General features: G+C 40.6%; 1 protein-coding gene across 5 annotated transcripts in view; it reads right to left on the reverse strand.

The window, feature by feature from the left end:
• Window positions 1-918: 918 nt before the first annotated feature.
• LOC143032419 (DNA repair and recombination protein RAD54B-like) overlaps window positions 919-22,052 on the reverse strand; it is a 60,876-nt gene continuing 39,742 nt past the window's right edge. For 4 of the 5 annotated variants that reach the window (XM_076197169.1, XM_076197168.1, XM_076197170.1 and 1 more), the window contains exons 13-18: window positions 20,907-21,126; window positions 17,260-17,419; window positions 13,065-13,191; window positions 10,961-11,084; window positions 6,714-6,820; window positions 919-1,053 (exon numbers count right to left, since the gene is read on the reverse strand). In XM_076197169.1, the coding sequence (XP_076053284.1) occupies window positions 976-1,053; window positions 6,714-6,820; window positions 10,961-11,084; window positions 13,065-13,191; window positions 17,260-17,419; window positions 20,907-21,126 (816 nt within the window). In that variant the 3' untranslated portion in view covers window positions 919-975. Of the gene's footprint in view, window positions 1,054-6,713; window positions 6,821-10,960; window positions 11,085-13,064; window positions 13,192-17,259; window positions 17,420-20,906; window positions 21,127-22,052 lie in introns of those variants that run through there. The other variant, XR_012967111.1, reaches the window with a different exon arrangement.

Consider the following 22,052-nt stretch of genomic DNA (forward strand, 5'->3'; position numbering starts at 1 on the left):
TACATACATATACCAAGGCTTTTTCCCCCTTACAAGGGAGGTAGCCAAAAAGCTAGGCATAAAATCATTCCCACCCATTCCATCCCCGAATACACTCCACACCCCTCCACCCTCCCTCATATCTTAGCACCTCCTGGATGACAGGTCATCCCTGCACCTTGCCCTGCCCTGGGTCAGAAGCAGTGTCGCAAGACACAGCAAGGCCGCTTCATTAAATCGGCGACCCCCCCCCCTCTCCGTCCCCCCATTCCATAAAAGAAGACGGGGAGAAATCCCTTAAATGGAAATGAAAATTTAAGCCTTTCATAATTCAGTACTGAAAGGGTTAACCCCTTCACTACGGGCCAAAATCTCGCGGGCAGCATTAGCTGCCAGATGTGCGATGTTGCGTCATAATACTCGCATTATAAAAAAAAAAGTTACCGCTGTGTTGCTCGTTCTCTTTCACCCATGAATTTTGATAACCATAGAAAATATGATGAAGCCAGTTTACAGAGTATGGGGGTCACACAGGTACAACTACAATATATATAATCAAGACGCAGACATCGGCATCCTCGTGTACCCACTTGCTCCTCTTGACGCCTACGTAGGTGTCATCGTATTGAAGGGGTTAAGATAGCACCAAATCCCACCTGATTTCCTTTTCATTTTGTTTCTGGAAAGAGCTGAAGTTTGTATTATTTATTTCTGTCACCATTTCCAGTGTTGCTGAGGGATCTCAATTTTCCAATTAGTACATCATATGCATGATGTGGATAATCTCAATAAGTTAAATGAATTTGATGTTGCTCATGTTCAAATACATGGCTATTTACTTTTTTAATTCAACTTTGTTAATGGCTTTGCAATAGAACCAACATATGCTCTTGGTGCTATAATAAAAGGAAGAGGGGTTTAAGTTAATAAAAATCGACAGTTATGTATATATTTATTACTGAAGAGGCACATAGGTATACAGGAAAACTCCACAAATTAAACAGGTGTATAAGCACCAGTTTCATTCCTAAAGACAAATGTAATAAAACTGGCAGCTGCTTCCATATGTGGGTCCTGGAAATAAAAATAACTAGTTTAATTTTTACATACACATGACTATACAATTTTACAAACTACACGAAGAGCCAAGAAAAGAGGGAGGGGTGGTGAATGGGAGTAGAATTATGCCTTTTGACTTTGGCTACCTCCTTTGTAAAGGAAAAAGCCTTTGCTTTATGTATGTACAAACTACTGTATACATTTCATCTCCACATACTCCACTCCCATTCACTACACCTGGATGATCAGTCTTCCCTACATCTTGTCCACTGCCCCGGGTCAGAAGCAATGCAGCAAGGCTGCTTCATTTAATTGGCAACCACTCTCTTGTCCCCTCATGCAGGAAAAGAGAAGAATGGGTGAAATCCCTTTGGGCTGCAACAAAATAAAATTCACATACTCCCACCCACTCCCATGCATCACATCATTCATACACAACTTTTCCACTCACCCCTATCTTCTGTCTTCTCCCTTCCTTCCCCAACAGACATTCTCTTTTTCCCAATGCCCCTTTTACCCAATCCACCCATCTCATCCTTGGTTGCCCCTTCATGTTCACTACTTCCACCTTTGCCTTCCACACTCTTTTACTATTCTTTCTTCACTCGTTCTTTTCATGTGTCCAAACCATTCCAATACTCTTTCATCAACCCCATCTCCCAATTCCCTTTTCACCCCACTCACTTCTTCATCTCCTTGTTTCTCACTTTATCCAGCCTAGTAACCCTTACCATACTTCTCAGGTATTTCATTTCAAACACAAGAAATTAATAAGAAAAATAGAATCACTGGGTGGCATCGGAGGTAAATTATTGGAATGGATAGAAGACTTCCTGACTGGGAGAAAAATGAGGGTAGTAATTAGAGACAAATACTTGAAATGGGAAGAAATGATAAGTGGTGTCCCGCAAGGGTTGGTGCTGGCTCCAATCATGTTTGCCATATATATAAATGACATGGATGAAGGAGTGGAGTGTTATATGAATTTCTTTGCAGATGATGCAAAAATACTAAAGAAAGTAAGAACAGAGGAGGATTGTGAACCATTACAATCAGACCTGGACAAAATCTAAAAATGTACTCAAAAGTGGGAAGTGAACTTCAATATCAAGAAATGGAGTATAATGGAGTTTGGAAAAGTAAGAACAGAATATCAAAAGATTATAAAATTTGGGGAGAAGAAACAAAAAAAGTGAACTTGAGGTGAAGTGCCTTGAGAAGTGTGGTAGGAGTTACAAGGTTGGATAGAGTGAGAAATGAGGTAAGGAGGAGAGGGGTTGGACAGGATCTGGCAGACGGCCAATGAGAGATTATTGAGACTGTTTGGAGACATGGAAAGGATGAGTGAAAAAAGATTAGTAAAAGAGGTGTGGATGGCATGAACTTGAGAGGATGAGATGGATATATGGGGTGAAAGGAGCTTTGGGAAAATAAAAAGGGGATATGGGTGAGTGAAGACGGGTTGTGTATGGATGATATTTTGATGCAGCCTGAAGGGATTTCTCCCAACCTCAATTTTCTGCATGAGTAGGGAGGGTTGCTGTGTAAGTGAAGTGTCCCTTCTGTGGATGTACTGTGTCTTGATGCATTGCTTCTGATCCTGGCAGTGGGTAGGAGTAAGGGATGACCCTTCATCCATGAGGAGCTAAGATGAGAGAAAAACAAGGGTGGTGGATGGGAATGGGATGGGTGAGAGTGAGTGTGTAAGAACACAAGAATAAAGGAGACTGCAAGAGACCATAAGGCCTACACTAGGCAGCTCCATATCCATCACCACCTGTCATCCCCATCCATAAAGTTGTCTAATCGTTTTTTAAAACAACTGATAGTTTCAGCGCTTACTACATGGTTACTAAGTTTATTTCATTCATCGACCACCCTATTAGTAAACCAATTCTTGCCTATTTCCTTCTTAAATCTAAATTTGTCCAGTTTATTCCCATTACTGAGAGTCCTGCCCTGTTGTTTTATTATGATGACCTTGTTTGCATCACCCTTGTTATAACCTTATGTACCTTGACTGGCTACCTTCATTGTCAGGGGGAAGATGCCCTTGACACACACATAGATAAATAACAGCTACAATTGTTCAATTAATCAGTCCCTTTATCAGTTTCAAGTGTCCTTACATATTTCAAACAGACCTAATATAAGTGATGAGAAGTGCATCATGGGGTGAAGGGTGAAGATTCATGTACACAAAAATTAAATTGGGATGGGAGATATAGGCCTCTGAGAGTGCCTTGGTGAAGTAAAAAAGTAATGAGGAGAGTACTGTTTTGGAATGATTAGATGTGCAAAGTTTTAGGAAAATTATAGTGGTGGTGTTGTTGTTGTTGTCGTTCCCTAGACTCTGTCCGAGCAGTCCCGTCTCCCCAAGGAATGCCATAGCTGAAACTGGGTTTTCCCACAAATCCTTTATAGAGCGTAAGTTGTGTTGTTTGCGTGCATGATTGTGTATAATGCAGTCTTCCATTATGTGTTGTACGGTATGGGGTGAAGTGTTACATCCTGGGCAGCTGTTCACAACGCGGTCATCCAGCCTCTTCTGGTAGCTAGAAGTGCTGGGTGGTGACCGCACCGCAGTCTGGCCAAGTGGACTCTGCCTTTCGTGGGAGAGAGGATTCAGAAGGGTGGATATCAGGGGGTGCATGCAGCAGTGTGTTGTCTTTCAGTGTGTTAATGGAGCGGTGAGTGATATGATTATGAATATGTTTCCGGAGGCTGGTATTTGGTGGTTGTGGAGGAAGAGAAGAGAGTATCTGTGCGTGATAAAGGTCTTTGGGTGTTGTTTTAATGTTTCTTGGTGTGTGTGGGTGTTCTGCTATGTAGTGTAGCGGGTGTAATGTGTTTGTGGTGGCTGCGGCAAGTGTTTGTGTGCCTCTCATGTCGAGGTGGTCCTTGACTTTGAGGACTTTTGTTTCATGGTGTAAATGGTCTGTAGGTGTTGTATTTGTGCAGCCTGTAATTGTTTTTAGGGCTTTGTTTTGTATGATTTGAAGGGTGTTGTGGTGTGTCTCACTGAGATTAGGAGCCCATGCAGGACTCGCATAATTCAACACTGAGCGTATGCATTGTTTGTATATTGTTATATTAGTTTCTTTGTTTTGTCCAAATGTTGTTCCAGTGATTGACTTAAGTGCGTTAAGTCTGGGTGTGCATTTGTTTTTTATGTTTGTGATGTGTTGTTTGAAAGACATGGATGTATCGTATGTTACACCAAGAATTTTTGGTGTGTTTGTGTGTGGTATTAGAGTGTTGTTGATGTAGAGATGAGGTATGTATTTGTGTTCTTTTGTTCAGTTGGTGAGAAGTGTTGCTGTAGATTTGGTTGGAGCTATTTTGAGTCTGTTTGTGATGAACCATGTGTTGAGTGTGTCAAGGTATGGCTGGATTATTTCTGCAGCTTTGTCTGTGTTACGATGTGTGCATGTGATTGTTATGTCGTCTGCGTAGGAAGAGATTTGTATTTCTGAGGTGTCTGGCGTGGGTAAGTCATGCATGTATAGATTAAATAGTGTGGGGGATAGAACCGAGCCCTGTGGTACTCCGTTCTTAATGTTTCTGATGTGCGATGATTGGCCATTATATGACACGTAAGCATTCCTACCTGCCAGATAATTGGCCAGCCATCTTTTGGTGTTATTGTGCATGTCTGTGTTATATATTTTATTTGTTAGGTTGTGGCGGGGGATAGCATCAAAAGCTTTACTAATGTCTAAAGTTATAAGAAGTGTTCTTTGGTGGGGCCTATCTGAATTGATGCCATCTAAAATTCTTTGTGTGAGGTTTGTCAGAAGAGTGTTTGTGGAGTGTAGTGGCCTAAAACCGTGTTGTGAGTCAGCAAGGGGAATATGTGGTGTGACAAGTTTAAGTATTAGGCGTTCAATGACTTTAGAGGGGGTGCAGAGAAGTGTGATTGGACGGTGCGATGTTGGGATTGTTGGGTCTTTGTTCGGTTTTGGAATGGTGATTATTTTACCATGCTTCCAGATGTCGGGTATAGTGTTGTGTGAATAGCTGTAGTTTGCAATGTTTGTGAGTGCGTGTATACCTTGTGGTCCAATGTGTTTTAGGTGGATGTTGCTTATGTTATCAGGGCCACAGGCAGATGAGTGCTTGAGACTATGTATTATGAGTTTTGTCTGACTGTCTATGAAGGGTATATAGTCTGAGTCTGTGGGAAAGTCTTTCTTACGTCGAATGGTGCGTCGGTCGTCAGGGTGAGAAGTGAGATGGCTTGTCTGTGCAAAATGACGTATGAGTGCGTTTGCTTGTTGTCTGTTTGAGGGTAGATTATCTGTTGTTGTGATTATTGCTGCGTGAGAGCGTGTAGTGTTACTGTTGGATAGTGTAATGCTGTTGAGTGTTTTGTACAATTTGCTGGTGTTTGTTTTGTGATCAAGTGTATTGATAAAGTTTTGCCAATTTTGTGTTTTTTGTTCATGTATTTTATTGGCAATCACAGTGTTTAGTGTTTGTATTTGGTCTGCTATGTTTTGAGGGATAGGTGTGGGGACCGTGTTTAAGTGTGTCACGTTGTCTGATGAGGCTTTGGATTTCTGGTCCTGGGGCTGCATCGTCTACGTCGTGGGACCACCCCCCAACCCCAAGAGTTGGGGGCCAAACGGCAGCAACTACCCCTGGCCACCGGCTCTATGCAGGTGGCACCGATCCCCAAGAGGAGCTACGCCTACCTTGGGGAGTACCACAATTATAGTGGTGTTGGTGACCTTGATTCTACAGGAGAAGAGTTTATTGATGTGTGTAGTAAGGAGGTATTGAGTGGCAGGAAATAAATATAGGACAGATGTAAGCAATGATGGTAATAAATGATATGATATGGTTTAACGTAACAAACCCCCCCCCCCCTATTGGAAGGCTAGGATGGTGCCCCTCACAAAGATAATGTTTAAAAAGAGGCACGCATATGTAGCTAAGTGGGAGGATAGTTGAGAGAGCTGTAATGGACTAGGTGCCCAACATGAGGACTGGAAGTTGGTTGGTTGGTTATGGTTGCTATGTCAAGATGGCAGGGGTAATGAATAGGTTTTTGATAGGTGTTGTATATCATGACTGCTGCCTTTCTTGTAAGGGAAAAAGGCCTTTTGGCATGTATAAATGTACAAAATATCTCATGTGACCTATGGGCCAACCAAGGAGCTATTCCATATTACATTGGGGTAATGTGTCTATTGCAGAAAAAACACCAAGGCAACTAATAAGTACAAAACTATCAAATTCTTTATATACCATACTTCTATTTTTGCCATATTTAGTCTCAAACTTCTTTCTTGTGAACTCTTTTAAATGTTTACAGTGTATACCCTTCCAATTATATGATCCACCACTGGCTTATAGTGAAATCAATCTATTACCTCAGGTCTATTGTAGGAGACCCATAGCCTCAAGGACATAGTAACACCTCTGGGTTGGCTGTGTAGAGAAGTGAAATATTTCAGAAAATGAATATAGATGATGGACACAATTTATTGGTATGTGTCATGAAGAGCTACGAGGAGATTGAAACAATGGGTGGGAGTGGGTGTGTGCCTTGGTTTGCTACATCCTTTATAATGAGGAAGAGGCCCTTAGTATATAGATAACCTATGTATACCAAATGCCCTTGCACTGAAAATATACTGTACAATATTACAAACCTCATTGCAACCTACCTTGATACATCCTGAAGGGAAGGGTGCTAGGAAATGCTGCCATTGTTGTAGCTGATCCATTGTTGCATTTAGGTTGATAGTATTAGCAACACTTCCCAGCTGACATGCTATGGAATAAACACACACTGTAAAATCATAAGTACATATAGGCCAGGGTGGTTGATAGGAGGGTAGTTTAGAGGCATTAATGAATTATGTGGTGTCCACAAGGGTGATCCAAAGATTTTTTTATATTTACCTAGCTGTATTTTGTGGGAAGGGGAGCTACGCTCATGGTGTCCCGCCTTTATGTCTCACATGTCTAGTTTGCTCTTAAACTCATGAATGGTTTTTGCGCACACTATTTTTTGTCCAGTTTGTTCCAAGTGTCCACCACTCTATGTGGAAAACTGTTTTTCTTCAGATCTCTTCTGTAGCTATGTTTTTTTATTTTCTTTCCATGTCCTCTTGTGTTTCTCTTGTCCCAGTTTAACAAGTCCTCTCTATCAAGTATTTCTGTGCCCTTCATGATTCTGTAGATGGTCAGTAGGTCACTCTCTCTTCTTTGCTCCAGAGTTGGTAACTCCAGTTTGGCCAATCTCTCCTCATATGACAAGTTTGCAAGTGCAGGTGCCATTTTTGTGGCTGCTCTCTGGATTCTTTCTATTTTCTTTATATTCTTTTTGGTACTGGGTGACCACAATGTCGCTGCATACTCTAGTCTCAGCCTTATCATTGTGACCAAATTTTTTTTTTAATAATTTCTTTATCCAAATATGTAAATGCCACTTTTATTAATCTTAGCAAGTTGTAGGATTCTCCGACAATTTTGTTGATCTGTTTATCATAGGACAAGTTGTTTGAGATAATTACACCCAAATCTTTTTTTGGATCTCTCCTTCTTTACCTCCTTAGTTCTAATTTTATATTGTCCTGATATTCTATTTTTACTTTTTCCAAACTCCATTATGCTACAATTGTTAATATTGAAGTCCACTTCCCATTTCTGACTCCATACCTTATTCAGGTCTTCCTGTAGTGATTTGCAATCCTTTTCAGTTTTTACTTTCCTTAACAGTTTGGCATCATCTGCAAAGAAGCTCATGTAACACTGCACATCATCATCCATGTCATTCACATAAATAGCAAACATTATTGGAGCCCAATACAGATCCTTGTGGTACTACACTGATCACCTCTTTCCAACCTGAATATTTTTCTCTGAGCACGGGAAGGGAGCTATGCTCGTGGTGACCTGTCTTTGTACAGTAGAAGCCCGATTTAACAAACTAATTCAGCCAAGGTCCAGTCCGCTATATTAAAATTTTCCGTTAAATTGAGCGAGTGAGTGTTGGTGTAACAGTGTTGCCAGAGCGGATTATAAAAATGATACGTACCTAAAAATTCCCTAGTGTACACACACACACATACAGTATATATATTATAAGTGAATTATAGGCAGCACAATCGTGAATTGCAAACGAACAGCAACGTGCAGTAATTTGTTGCAACATGTGTGTGTGTGTGTGTGTGTGTGATGTAACAATGATATGAGCTGTCTGTGAATTTCGCGGAATATTAGTCATAGCTTCGTGTTTGGTTCGATGTACATAATTCTAGCGATTAATAGGACTGGGCAGTTGGTTTTTGGATAGTGAGTGTTATTGTTGTGTTGTTGCAGAAAACGTAGTTCGTTGTTATAGAAGTGTTTTTCGTGGTGATTACTCTCGCGTACTGATTTTGAATTTTCCCATCAACTTAGTGTTTCATTATTTTGTTTTCCTATTATACCGTCTATTTCTACTTGAATATATTTCTGCTACAATTATACTTTATACATATACTGAATTATATATTATTGTAATGAGGAATAGACATTTAGGAATGGATGCGAAGAGGAGACTGTATGAAGGAGTGATTGTGCCAACAGCACTGTATGGGGCAGAAACGTGGAACATAAGAGAAGAAGAGAGAAGGAGTTTGAATGTGTTTGAGATGAGGTGTCTGAGAAGTATGGTGGGGGTTACTAGGCTGGATAGAGTGAGAAATGAGGAGGTGAGGAGGAGAACAGGGGTGAAAAAGGAGCTGGGAGATAGGGTTGATGAAAGAATATTAGGATGGTTTGGACACATGGAAAGAATGAGTGAAGAAAGACTAGTAAAAGAGGTATGGAAGGCAGATGTGGAGGGAGTGAACATGAGGGGATGTCCTAGGGGGCTTTGGGGAAGAGGGGAATGTCTGTTGAGGAAGGAAGGGAGAGGACGGAAGACAGAGGTGAGTGGAGAATGGTTGTATATGGATGATGTGTGATTGCATGAGGAGGAATGGGCGGGGGGGTGGGGGGTGGGGTAGTATGTGTGAGTAAATTTTGACGCAGCCCGAAGGGATTTCTCCCCGTCCTCTCCTTATATGCAAGGGGGGACGGAGAGGGGGGGTCGCCGATTAAATGAAGCGGCCTTGCTGTGGATGTACTGTGTCTTGCGACACTGCTTCTGACCCAGGGCGGTGGGCAGGGTGCAGGGATGACCCGTCATCCAGGAGGTGCTCAGATGAGAGGAAGGGTGGGAGGGGTGTGGAGTGTATTTAGGGATGAAATGGGTGGGAGTGTTTTTATGCCTTTCCCTTTTTGGCTACCTCCCTTGTAAGGGGGAAAAGGCCTTGGTATATGTATGTATGTATGTACATATATTTGCTAACAAAAGAAGCTGTGTATTTTGCACAATATTTATGCTTTTGTATGATAAATAATAGCATACGATATGGCAACAGGGACCTGACTGCATACCATACAGTATGAATCGTCCATCAGAAAATCATGAAAAAAAAAAAAAAAAAAAAAAAAAAAAAAAAAATTAAATTCTGAAAATATTTCCTCTAAAACAACCAGTGATGCCATAAAACAGCTTAGGATGGCAGATAAAGATCGTCTGTCGCCAAAGATGCATCGCGCCAAGAAAAGGAAAAGTGCACGCTTGGAACCTGAGCAATATAACCCTGGTGGATACTAACTGGATTCATCATATAAACCTGTAATTAATCAAAAGCTGGCAACAAAGAGTAGGGTGGTGCCTATGATACCCTTTCAACACCATAACATCCTAAATAATGAAAGGGGACCAGTAACCATGAACAAAAAAACTATGACACTCATTCCTGAAAAACTTGATTTTTGCACATTTAACTTGATTCATATCCAAAACGCCTTCACTGATTTTCAACTGCAAATCCTTTTCGGATTCAGCATAATTGGGAGAACATTTGGAGGCAGATTTATGTCCTTCTGTCAAGGACTAGTAGGATTTTTTCATATATACATTTTTTTTTTTCCATCAACTTTGGATTGTTTTTTCTCATAACAGACTGATCACATCATAATTCTGCCTCTGTTTCTTCATCTATCTTAGCCCATTATAAACACAAAAAATAATCAATATCCAGTCAAAGGTCTATCCCCTGAATCAATTTCAAAATTTTCAAAAATTACCCCTCGGAAAAAAAAAAAAAAAAAAAAAAAAAAACAATAAAAAAAGTATAAGCATAAATGACTTGAAAACTCTGTTGTATCTTCTCTGAGACAAGAAAATTACTAGGAAAAAATCTCAGCCACTTTCACCCCAAACTAAAGTTCGATTTTCTAATGGACCCCCTTAATGTCACCACTGTTGTTCAATGGAGAGGGTGATAAGGGAAGTAAACATGAGGATAATGGGTGAGGCTTTGAAGCTGGTGAGAGTGGAAATGGGAGGTGAGCCACTTGCTGTTTGTGGATAAAATTGCACTTGTGGATGGGTCAGAGGATGGACTGAGGCAGCTTGTGACAGAGTTTGGGAGTGTACGTAAGAGAAGAAAGTTGAAAGTAAATGTAGGTAAAAGTAAGGTGATCAGATGTATATGGGAAAAGGTGGCAGTGACTTGGAAGATAATTTAAATGAGAGAAGCTGGAGAAATTAAAGAATTCTTAAATATTTCGGGTCACACATAACAGGGGATGGTGGACTAGGGGTGGAGACAAATTATAGAGTACAGGAAGAAAATAAACTTGAGGGAGGAATAAAAGTGTCATGAAAAACAGGTATTTGGGGATGAATGGAGCTTCATTAGGGTTGTTCAGTGTATATGGATGGGATGGTAAGGGAGGTAAATATGAAAGTGCTATGCATATGTCTAGATTACTTTGAAAAGTAAATGAAAAGCAAATGAAAAATACACAAACAAAAAAAGCTAGAAAAGTCCTTTTCATAATCATATTGGTAAAGACAAAGGCATACCTCTTGAAGACAGTTGAGATGGGCCACTGGCATTGGCTGGAGGCAAGCTACCCATCATATCACATTGGCAATCCATCAAGTCATGTGTGAAGCAGGTGGTATCCACATGGAAGCCGAACAGGTCCTGAGGAGTATAATGAATGACAACTTGGTGATATAACTGACATCCACATAAACTGTTCATATAATTTGTTCTTCTTCACCATTAGGTGAATGGTTGCTGATCAATCAATCAGCCATTTTGAATCCACTGCAGAACAAAGGCCTTTCTATTATCATTCTATTAGTCTCATAACTATGCCAACCTTTGTTGTGTTACATACATACATATACCAGTCTTTTTCCCCCTTATAAGGGAGGTAGCCAATAAACAAAGGCATAAAAACCACTCCCACCCATTCCATCCCCATATACTCCACTCCCATCCACCCCACTCCCTCTTATCTTGGCTCCTCCTGGATGACAGGTCATCCCTGCATCTCATCCACTGCCCTGGGTCAGAAGCAGTGTTGCAAGACATAGCACATCCATGTCCGACCAAGCCTGTGTTTTTTATGGTACATACAAATTTTCTGCTTTTCATCTTTTTGTTTATAATTTTGATCATAATTAATTCTACATTGCCTTGGCCTTCATTAATCTTTGTCACATTAAGACCTTTTTCGGTCAATATTATGACACCACCTCCCTACTTGTCTGTTCTATTTTCACCCAGTGGTTGTATAGACCTTGTCCCACTATACTTTCTAAACATCTCTCACGGAGAGTAGTCTTTTTTTTTGCGGTGGTCTCTGTTTGGTGCTTTGATATCTCCATAATGGGAAGTGGTAAAGAGCTGGAAAGAGACACAATTGTTACAATCATAACCCTCTATAAGGAGGGTTATAAGTGTAAAGATATTGCTACTCGTGTGGGAATTGGAGTGCGTCAAGTGCAAAAGTGGACCAAGAAATTTCGAGACGAAGGAAGTGACATCATTCCTACTCAAAAGCATCGCTCTGGTCGGCCAAGGAAGATATCAAATCGTACTTCTACGGTTCTAACTGCCTCCTAATAACCCTTTACACTTATAACCCTCCTTATAGAGGGTTATGATTGTAACAACTGTGTCTCTTTCCAGCTCTTTACCACTTCCCATTACGGAGATATCAAGGCACAAAAACAGAGACCACCGCAAAAAAAAGACTACTCTCCTTGAGAGATGTTTAGAAAGTGACTCCATGTGACATCGAGTGCGCCTAAACAGAGTTGCCAAATAGTGTGTATTGTCTCGGCTAAATACGGGTACAAACGCTAGCATTGAAAAATAGCGAAAAGTTTGGGTGGAAAGTTGTAATTTTCTCATGTTTTGAGTTTAGGGGAAAGTTGGGGCACCTATAATTTTGCGCCCAAACTTTTCGCGGCCACTGTATATATATATATATATATATATGAAATGGAACCTATGGAATAGTTTGTGCCTTTACTCAAACTTTCCCACAGCAGGGAAGCAAAAGGTGTGAAAAGCAAATAAATTAATCATGTTTCATTTCAATCCCGGCCTACGTTAGACGTACCTGCACGTTTTATTAAACTACATAAGGTGGGAATTTCCAATCACATTTGTATTCAATGTTGAATAAAAAGAGTATGTGGAATAAATTATTAATTGTAAAACATGATGAAAAGTAAATAATCATAAATAATTATAAATTATAAATAATTCATTTATTTCAGTTCACAGAACCCATGAAATAGAGAAGATAACATCGTCCAAAGGAAAAGAAAATATATTACATGAAAGGTACTGTTACAGACTCGACAGAGTGCTTAAGAGTGGCAAAGAGTCATGGCATTGTGTAAATGGGAAGTGCAAAGGAAGGATACATGTTTTTGGAGATGAATGCACATCTGCCAGTGATTGCGATCCTGCAAAGTCAGCAGCTGGAAAATAGGTCAAATAATGCAACCATATGCTAATTTTTTATATAAAATTGTGCATTTCAGCAAAAACAGTCCTCAACACTCCTCATCACTCATTCTCGCTAACCGTTCATACATCCTTGTCAAGCACTGTATATATAATAACAATAGTTATGAGAAACAATAAATGAAAATATCTTACCTTTAGTTCCTCCCTTGAAAACTGGGTCCTAGAGCTCTGTCGGGCATCTACCACAATTCCGCTAAGTCCCTGCTTACTAACCTGTCGCTGATAAATTTTCTCCTCAATGGAACCTGTCAGCAGTAGCCTGAAAGTAGTAGTTGTTGTAATAATGAATAATAATAATACATATTTATGTACCAAAAGGGCTTCCCATTTTATAAGATGGCCAAATCAATTCACATGCTCATCCAAAACCTACTCATCACCCCTTCAATCTCATCATCTCCCTGTCGTTCCATCAAATTGCTAAGGTCAAAGGCAATATAGTAAGACAGAGCACTGCTACGGTGGTGTAGATTATATAGTTATCTCCGTCCTCATCCACTTGATACTTTTACAGAGCAAATGACTTTAATGTCCCTTCTAGCTGCCTCATTGTTACCCTTTCTCTCAAGTTTATTCCAACTTCATTCTGATTATCACACTCTCTTGCTACCCTTTCCTCATTCATTCTCTCCACCTCAGTACCCTTTGATCTACCCTATCTGACAGTTCTCTTTCTAGCATGGTTTTTCCCTCAGAAAGGGACCTGGGAGTGATTGTCTCAAGTGACTTGACACCTGATAAACATGTCAATAAATTATTTGGAGAGACTTTTAATATATTAAGATCAATGAAAGTGGCCTTTGACTACATGGATGAAGAAATGGTAAAGAAAATAGTGGTTACACTAATAAGACCTAAACTATGGGCACCTAGCACACACACACACAAAAGAATATAAAGAAAATAGAAAGAATCCAAAGAGCAGCTACAAAAATGGCACCTGCACTTGCAAACCTATCATACGAGGAGAGATTGGCTAAACTGGAGTTACCGACACTGGAGCAAAGAAGAGAGAGAGGTGACCTATTGACCATCTACAGAATCATGAAAGGCACAGAGGTACTCGATAGTGAGAACTTACTTAACTGGGACAAAAGAAACACAAGAGGACATGGAAAGAAAATAAAAAAACATAGCTATAGAAGAGAACTGAAGAAAAACAGTTTTCCTCATAGAGTTTTGGACACTTGGAACAAACTGGACAATGGAATAGTATGCACAAAAACCATTCATGAGTTTAAAAACAAACTAGACACTGCAAGATACAAAGGCGGGACATCACGAGCATAGCTCCCCTTCCCGCAAAATACAACTAGGTAAATACACACACACACACACACACACACACTATATCAATATATTGATGGAAAACTACAATGAAGGGGTAAACAGGCATGTACCAAGACAAAAGCGAGAGAGAGAGTACATTAAATGTTGGTTCAACAAAAGATGCAGTGAGGCAAAAGACAGAAGGGACAAAGCTTGGAAAAAGTGGAGAAAAGACAAAAAACAAAGCAAATGGCAAATTTATGTTAACTATAGAAATGAGTATGTTAATGTGAGAAGAGAGGAGAAAAGGAACCATGAGAAGGATATTATAGACAAATGCAAAGAGCAACCCAAACTATTCTATCGGTATGTGAATGGTAAACTTAAAAACAAACAGGAATTGGTGAAACTATGCCAAGGAAACATAGAATACACAGAAGATTTAGAGATGGCCGAAGTCATGAACAATCACTTTAAATCTGTTTTCACCAGAGAGAAAATACCGAATTGGGACATAGACAAAAACAAGAAATCTCCCCTCATGAATGAGTTTACAGCATCACTAAAGGAAATATCAGAACATTTATCAAGGCTGGATGTCAGAAAATCACATGGCCCGGACGGTATTGCAAATTGGATTCTAAAGGAGTGCAAAGAAGAACTAACAGACAAAATACACATCTTAATAAACAGCTCACTCAAGGAAGGAAAGATACCCGAGGACTGGAAAAACGCTAACATTGTACCAATACACAAAGGAGGAAACAAAGAAGAACCCACCAACTATAGGCCAGTATCACTAACAAGCACCATTGCCAAAATTTGTGAGAAAATAATCAAGAATAGATGGGTAAAACATCTGGAAGACAATGACATATTAAACCCAAGACAATTCGGATTCAGACAAGGAAGATCATGCTCCACAAACTTAATATGCTTTTACTCAAGACTAATAGACATAGTGCAAGAAAGAAATGGATGGGCTGATTGTGCATTCCTAGACTTGCAAAAAGCCTTTGACAAAGTACCACACAGAAAACTACTAAAAAAACTGGGACACATAGGAGGAATACAGGGAAACCTACTAAAATGGATAGAGGACTTTCTGACTGGTAGAAAGATGAGAGTAGTGCTCAGAGAAAAATATTCAGACTGGAAAGAGGTGATCAGTGGAGTACCGCAAGGATCTGTGCTGGCACCAATAATGTTTGCTATCTATATGAATGACATGGATGAGGACGTGAACTGCTACATGAGCTTCTTTGCCGATGACGCCAAACTGCTAAGGAAAATAGAAACTGATGAGGACTGTGAAGCACTGCAAGAAGACCTAAATAGGGTATGGAACTGGAGTCAGAAATGGGAAGTGGACTTTAATACTAAGAAGTGTAGCATAATGGAGTTTGGAAAAAGCAAAAACAGAATATCAGGAAAATATACAATTGGAACCAAAGAAGTAAAGAAAGTAGGATCCGAAAAAGATTTGGGAGTAATTATCACGAACGACTTGTCCTATGATATACAGATTAACAAAATTGTCGGGGAGACTTACAACTTGCTAAGATCAATAAAAGTGGCGTTTACATACTTGGACGAAGACATGATGAAAAAAATATTGGTTACATTGATAAGGCCTAGATTAGAGTATGCAGCGACATTGTGGTCCCCCAGTACCAAAAAGAATATAAAGAAAATAGAAAGAATCCAAAGAGCAGCTACAAAAATGGCACCTGCACTTGCAAACCTATCATACGAGGAGAGATTGGCTAAACTGGAGTTACCGACACTGGAGCAAAGAAGAGAGAGAGGTGACCTATTGACCATCTACAGAATCATGAAAGGCACAGAGGTACTCGATAGTGAGAACTTACTTAACTGGGACAAAAGAAACACAAGAGGACATGGAAAGAAAATAAAAAAACATAGCTATAGAAGAGAACTGAAGAAAAACAGTTTTCCTCATAGAGTTTTGGACACTTGGAACAAACTGGACAATGAAATAGTATGCGCAAAAACCATTCATGAGTTTAAAAACAAACTAGACACTGCAAGATACAAAGGCGGGACATCACGAGCATAGCTCCCCTTCCCGCAAAATACAACTAGGTAAATACAACTAGGTAAATACACAAAAAAAAAAAAAAAAAAAAAAAAAATCGGAAAGAATCCAAAGAGCAGTGACAAAAATGGTACCTACACTGTCAAATTTGACATTTGAACAAAAATTGGAAAAATTAGATCTATCAACACTGGAACAGAGTAGAGAAAGAGGTGATTTGTTGACCATTTACAGAATTATGAAAGGGATGGAAATTCTTGATAGAGACGACTTATTAAAATGGGACAGAAGAGAAACAAGAGGACACAAAAAGAAGCTAAAGAAGGACAGTTACAGAAGAGATTTGAAAAAGAATAGCTTTCCACATAGAGTGATGTCTGGAACAAACCAAATGGAGAAACAGTGAGTGCCCAAACTGTACAAGATTTTAAGAATAAACTGGGTTCAGGGAGATACGAAACAGGTCACTACAAGCATAGCTCTCGCCCCAGAAAATACAACTAGGTAAATACCTCCATATTTCTCACTCTATCCATTCTTGCAACATTTTGCCTTCCTTAAAGGGAGAAAATGCCCTTGGTATATAGATAGATATATTCCAAGATGCACATGAAGGAAAGAAAGAGTAGGAAAAGAATGCATAAACCAAGGTGGCTTGTTCTTTGAGATGGATGCACCAGCTGAGATAGTGTCAAGGTACACTCTGGATGTTTTAGATAGGAAGAAGTAAAAGGGCCACATATGATAGCATGTCTTCTTCAATATTTAGCCATTTTGCCTTGTAAGTAAAAGCTCCTTCATTGAGGGTGAGGGTGCTAAATATTTTGCCTATCTATCCCACTTTGTCTAATGTCTTGTCCCTGCTGGTATAGTCCATATATCTGGTTATCCCTTTCAATGTATTATATAACTCATATGCAATATGTTTTAGTTATTACCATAATAGTTATACAGTATTGCCCTCTACTATTCCATGGCATGTTCATAGATGTTTCTTACCTGTAGATATAAACAGTCTTAGTCTGACCATCTCTCCATACCCTTGACATAGCTTGCAAATCAGTAGCTGGGTTCCAGTCTATATCATAAAGTAAAATGCGTGAAGCTCCTGACAAGTTCAGGCCAACCCCCCCAGCTTTTGCACTCAATAGGAAGACAACTGTAACAATGAACAAAAGCCTTAAAGAAATGAAAATCCTGCAAACTGAAACAAAATAACTACACATAATAACAAACATGTTATGCCACAATAAAATCTTCAGGAGGTACAGTGATGGTGGACTGGCTGGTGAGGTTGTTTGTTTAAGAGAGGGTAGAGTGCAGGAGGACTGGAGGAGTGCCTGTACAGTTCTACTTTATAAGGGAAAAGAGGACAAGTGTGAGTGTAGTACTTTCAGAGGGATCAGTAACTAGTGAGAAACTGTGTGGGATTGGGACAGGTAGGGGTTGCATGGATCAGATTTTTGTGGTAAGACATATATGTGAGAAAACATTGGGAAAAGGTAATGATTTTTTGGGGGACATTTATGGATTTGTAAAAGGCTTATGACAGTAGACAGGAAGGCACTGTAGGAGGTACTGCAGATATATGGGATAGGAGGAAAGCTGTTAAGAGCAGTCAAGAGTTTTTCCAAGAGTAGTAGAGCTTGTGTTAGAATTAGAAATGGAGAGAGTGAGTGGTTTGAGGTAAAGGTGGGACTCTGCTAGGGATGTGTTATGTCACCTTGACTGTTCGAGTTATACATGGATGGGGTGGTGCGAGAGGTAAATGAGGTGTGGAAGGCACAGGTAGGAGTGAACATGAGAAGGCAACCAAGGATGAGATAGATAGATGGGGTAAAAGGGGCATTGGGAAAGAGGGGAATGTCTGTTGAGGAAGGAGAGAAGACAGAAGACAGGGGTGAATGGAGAATGGTTGTGTATGGATGATGCTGTGATGTATGAAAGGGAGTGGGTGGGGGATGGGGGTGAGGGAGTATGTGTGAAAAAATAATTTGATGCAGCCTGAAGGGATTTCTCCCCATCTTCTCTTTTTCTGCATGAGGGGACGGAGAGGGGGGTTGCCAATTTAATGAAGCTGCGTTGCTGTGGATGTGCTGTGTTTTGTGACACTGCTTCTGACCCAGGGCAGTGGGTGAGATGCAGGGATGACCCATCATCCAAGAGGAGCCAAGGTAGGAGGGAGGGAGGGGGGTGAATGGGATTGGAGTATGTTAGGGATGGAATGGGAGTGGATTTTATACCTTTGTTTTTTGGCTACCTCCCTTGTAAAGAGGAAAAAGCCTTTGGTATATGTATGTATAATAATTATCATCCATAATTGTTTCAACACTGTTGGTGAAACATATAAACCAGGGCAGTGCCCTCTTGGGGGGGGGGAGGTCTAGGGAGGGCAACTGCCCCCTCTGTATTTTTTATTTATTCATTTATTTTTTTAATTCCATATTTTCTGGTAGCTATCTCATCAAATTGGTGGCGTATTTTCCAGAAAATATGGAAGGTAAAAAACTGAAAAATTCTAGGAGTGGGGTGGGGGTGGGGGGGCTGGCACAGTTGTACTCCCCTGTAAACTGTTGGCAATGATACAAGTAACATTTCACTATCACCCCATCCATGTATATTGAATAAACATGACAACATCACACAACCCTGACACCTCAAACTATTTATTCTCGTCTCAATGGAGGAGATGAAGGGGATGCCCACAATCATAGCTGGGCCAAGTTGATTGAACTTGTCAGGAGTTGTTCAGTGTGGGAAGAATGAGCATGGGTACTTCTCAGGGAGACTGCAGAGACTGGCTGGCATGTGGGTGATGCAATGCACTCTCTGGCACATGCTCTCAATTGATGGTGATTCTTATAGAAAAATAAGAATGTTAAATATGTTAATTACTTAAACTGTGACAGAATTTGCGAAGGTGTGCGAAAGGAGGAAGTTCAAGATTGATGTGGGTATAAGTAAAGTGATGATATGTACAAGGGAGAAAGTGGCAGCAGACTGGGAGTATTAAGGGAGAGAGACTGGAGGAAGTGGATAGTTTTAGATACTTGGGTGCGAATGTGGTGGGAAAAAGAGGAGTGGAGGTGGAGGTAGAATGTAGATTGAGAGAAGCGAGTAAATGCCTTGGGGGACTAAAAAGTGTAATGAGAAATAGACAATTATGGGAATGGATGCTAAGAAGAGATTGTACGGAGTGACTGTGCCACCAGCACTGTATGGGGGCAGAAACATGGAACATAAGAGAGAAGTTTGAATGTGTTTGAGATGAGGTGCCTGAGAAGTATGATAGGAGATACTAGGATGGATAGAATGAGAAATGAGATGAGGAGGAGAATAGGGGTGGAAAGGGGGTTGGGAGATAGGGTTGATGAAAGAATATTGGGATAGTTTGAACACATGGAAAGAATGAGTGAAGAAAGACTTGTAAAAGAGGTGTGGAAGGCAGAGGTGGAAGGAGTGAACATGAGGGGGTGACCTAAGATGAGATGGATGGATTGGGTGAAAGGAGCACTGGGAAAGAGGGGAATGTCTGTTGATGAAGGATGGGAGTGGACAGAAGATAGGGGTGAGTGGAGAATGGTTGTGTTTGGATGATGCTGTGATGCATGAGGGGGAGTGGGTGGGGGATGGGGGGTGAGGGAGTATGTGAGAAATAAATTGAAGCAGCCCAGAGGGATTTCTCCCTGTCTCCTCCTTTTCTGCATGAGGGGATGGGGGTATTTAATGAAACTGCCTTGCTGTGGATGTGCTGTGTCTTGTGACACTGCTTCTGACCCAGGGCAGTGGGCAAGATGCAGGGATGACCCATCATCTGGGAGGTGCCAAGATATGAGGGAGGGAAGGGGGTGGATAGAAGTGGAGTATGTTGGGGATGGAATGGGTGGGAGTGTTTTTTATGCCTTTGTTTTTTTAGCTACCTCCCTTGTATGGGGGAAAATGTCTATGGTATATGCATGTATGTATGTACTAAGACTGTAATGTTGAAACCAATGGCAGCTACCTGCTTGTGGTGGTGTTGCAAGATGGACAGCTGAGCTGGCCGTTTTCAAAATCTATCAACCCCATCACCTCCAACAGGAGGTGCAGCCATGAAGGACTGACACTTGTTCTTTGGATTAGGCTCAAAATCTCTATCAAATTCAACTGTTTTTCTTACAAACTTTCACGTATGATGAGCTGACAACTGGTAACTGCTCCCTCATTCTACTACTTTCAACAGGTGACACAGAAAGTCCCACACCATTAAAACACAGATATCAATCCAAAGTTTCTTTCCAGAGAGATCTGTGGGAGGACTCCATGAATATTACCAGCCACTGTGGGGGAGTGGGTTTTCTGCTTAATAAAACTTAAAAGTAATCAATCAATGACTACCTGAAGTTATATCTGTGTGGGAGCATTTCCATATTACTGGCTGAAATTTGTAGGGAGAGGAGAACTGTCATCAGCTGTCAGCTCTCCATGAGTGAAAATTTGAGAAATACAGCTGAAGTTGATAGATAGAGCTCTTGGGCCTGGTTCAGAGACCCAGTGCCTGCCTCTCAGGGCTAAACCTCCTGATCATTCTATTCTCTAAACTGATTGTCTCAACTTTCTCTCCAATTAACACACAAATAACAATACATAACAACAGTCAAACTTACACTTTGTTGAGTGGATGCTGTTGAACTGATCTACAAGATTTTGCCTCTTGGCTGCTGGTGTAGAACCATCTAAGCGAAGGTAGGAATAATTGTAATGATGGCACAGTGTAGCTAGCATGTCTAGAGTAGTTGTGTAGTTGGACACCAGTACAATTTTTTCTCTTCCATCTTGTGCTAAAGACCACAGTAAGCAGGAGACTACTGATAGTTTCCCACTGTTCTACAAAATACAGAGAACCATTAAGATATATTCTATACATGTAAAGTGTAATAACAAGATATTTCAACTTTCATTCTATTTATCCCTTTAAATTAATCACTTTGACATTTTGGCATACTTTAAAGATATTACTCTGGATAATGCCAGACAATCTAATTAAGCTAAGGATATACCATATCCAAACACTGAAGGTACAATAAACAATTTATTCTGTCATTAACAGGGGTGGAAAGGGAGTTGGGAGATAGGGTTGATGAAAGAGTATTAGGATGGTTTGGACACATGGAAAGAATGAGTGAAGAAAGACTAGTAAAAGAGGTATGGAAGGCTGATGTGGAGGGAGTGAACATGAGGGGACGTCCTGGGATGAGGTGGATGGATGGGGTGAAGGGGGCTTTGGGGAAGAGGGGAATGTCTGTTGAGGAAGGACGGGAGATGACAGAAGACAGGGGTGAATGGAAAATGGTTGTATATGGATGATGTTGTGATGCATGAGGTGGAATGGGGGATGAGGTAGTATGTGTGAGCAAAATATGACGCAGCCCGAGGGGATTTCTCCCCGTCTTCTCCTTTTATGCATGGGGGGATGGAGAGGGGGGGTTGCTGATTTAATGAAGCGGCCTTGCTGTGGATGTGCTGTGTCTTGTGACACTGCTTCTGACCCAGGGCAGTGGACAAGGTGCAGGGATGACCCGTCATCCAGGAGGTGCTAAGGTAAGAGGGAGGGTGGAGGGGTGTGGAGTGTATGCAGGGATGGAATGGGTGGGAATAATTTTATGCCTTTTTCTTTTTGGCTACCTCCCTTGTAAGGGGGAAAAAGCCTTGGTATATGTATGTATGTATGTATTATTCCTAATGTTTTATTTTATGTATTTAGCAGATTCAGCCAGTTGAACTTTTGTTGGCTGCCATGCATAACTAATAAC

The sequence above is a fragment of the Oratosquilla oratoria genome, chromosome 13, assembly GCF_046742065.1.
Source record: "Oratosquilla oratoria isolate Oo_2021 chromosome 13, ASM4674206v1, whole genome shotgun sequence".
Lineage (NCBI taxonomy): Eukaryota > Metazoa > Arthropoda > Malacostraca > Stomatopoda > Squillidae > Oratosquilla > Oratosquilla oratoria.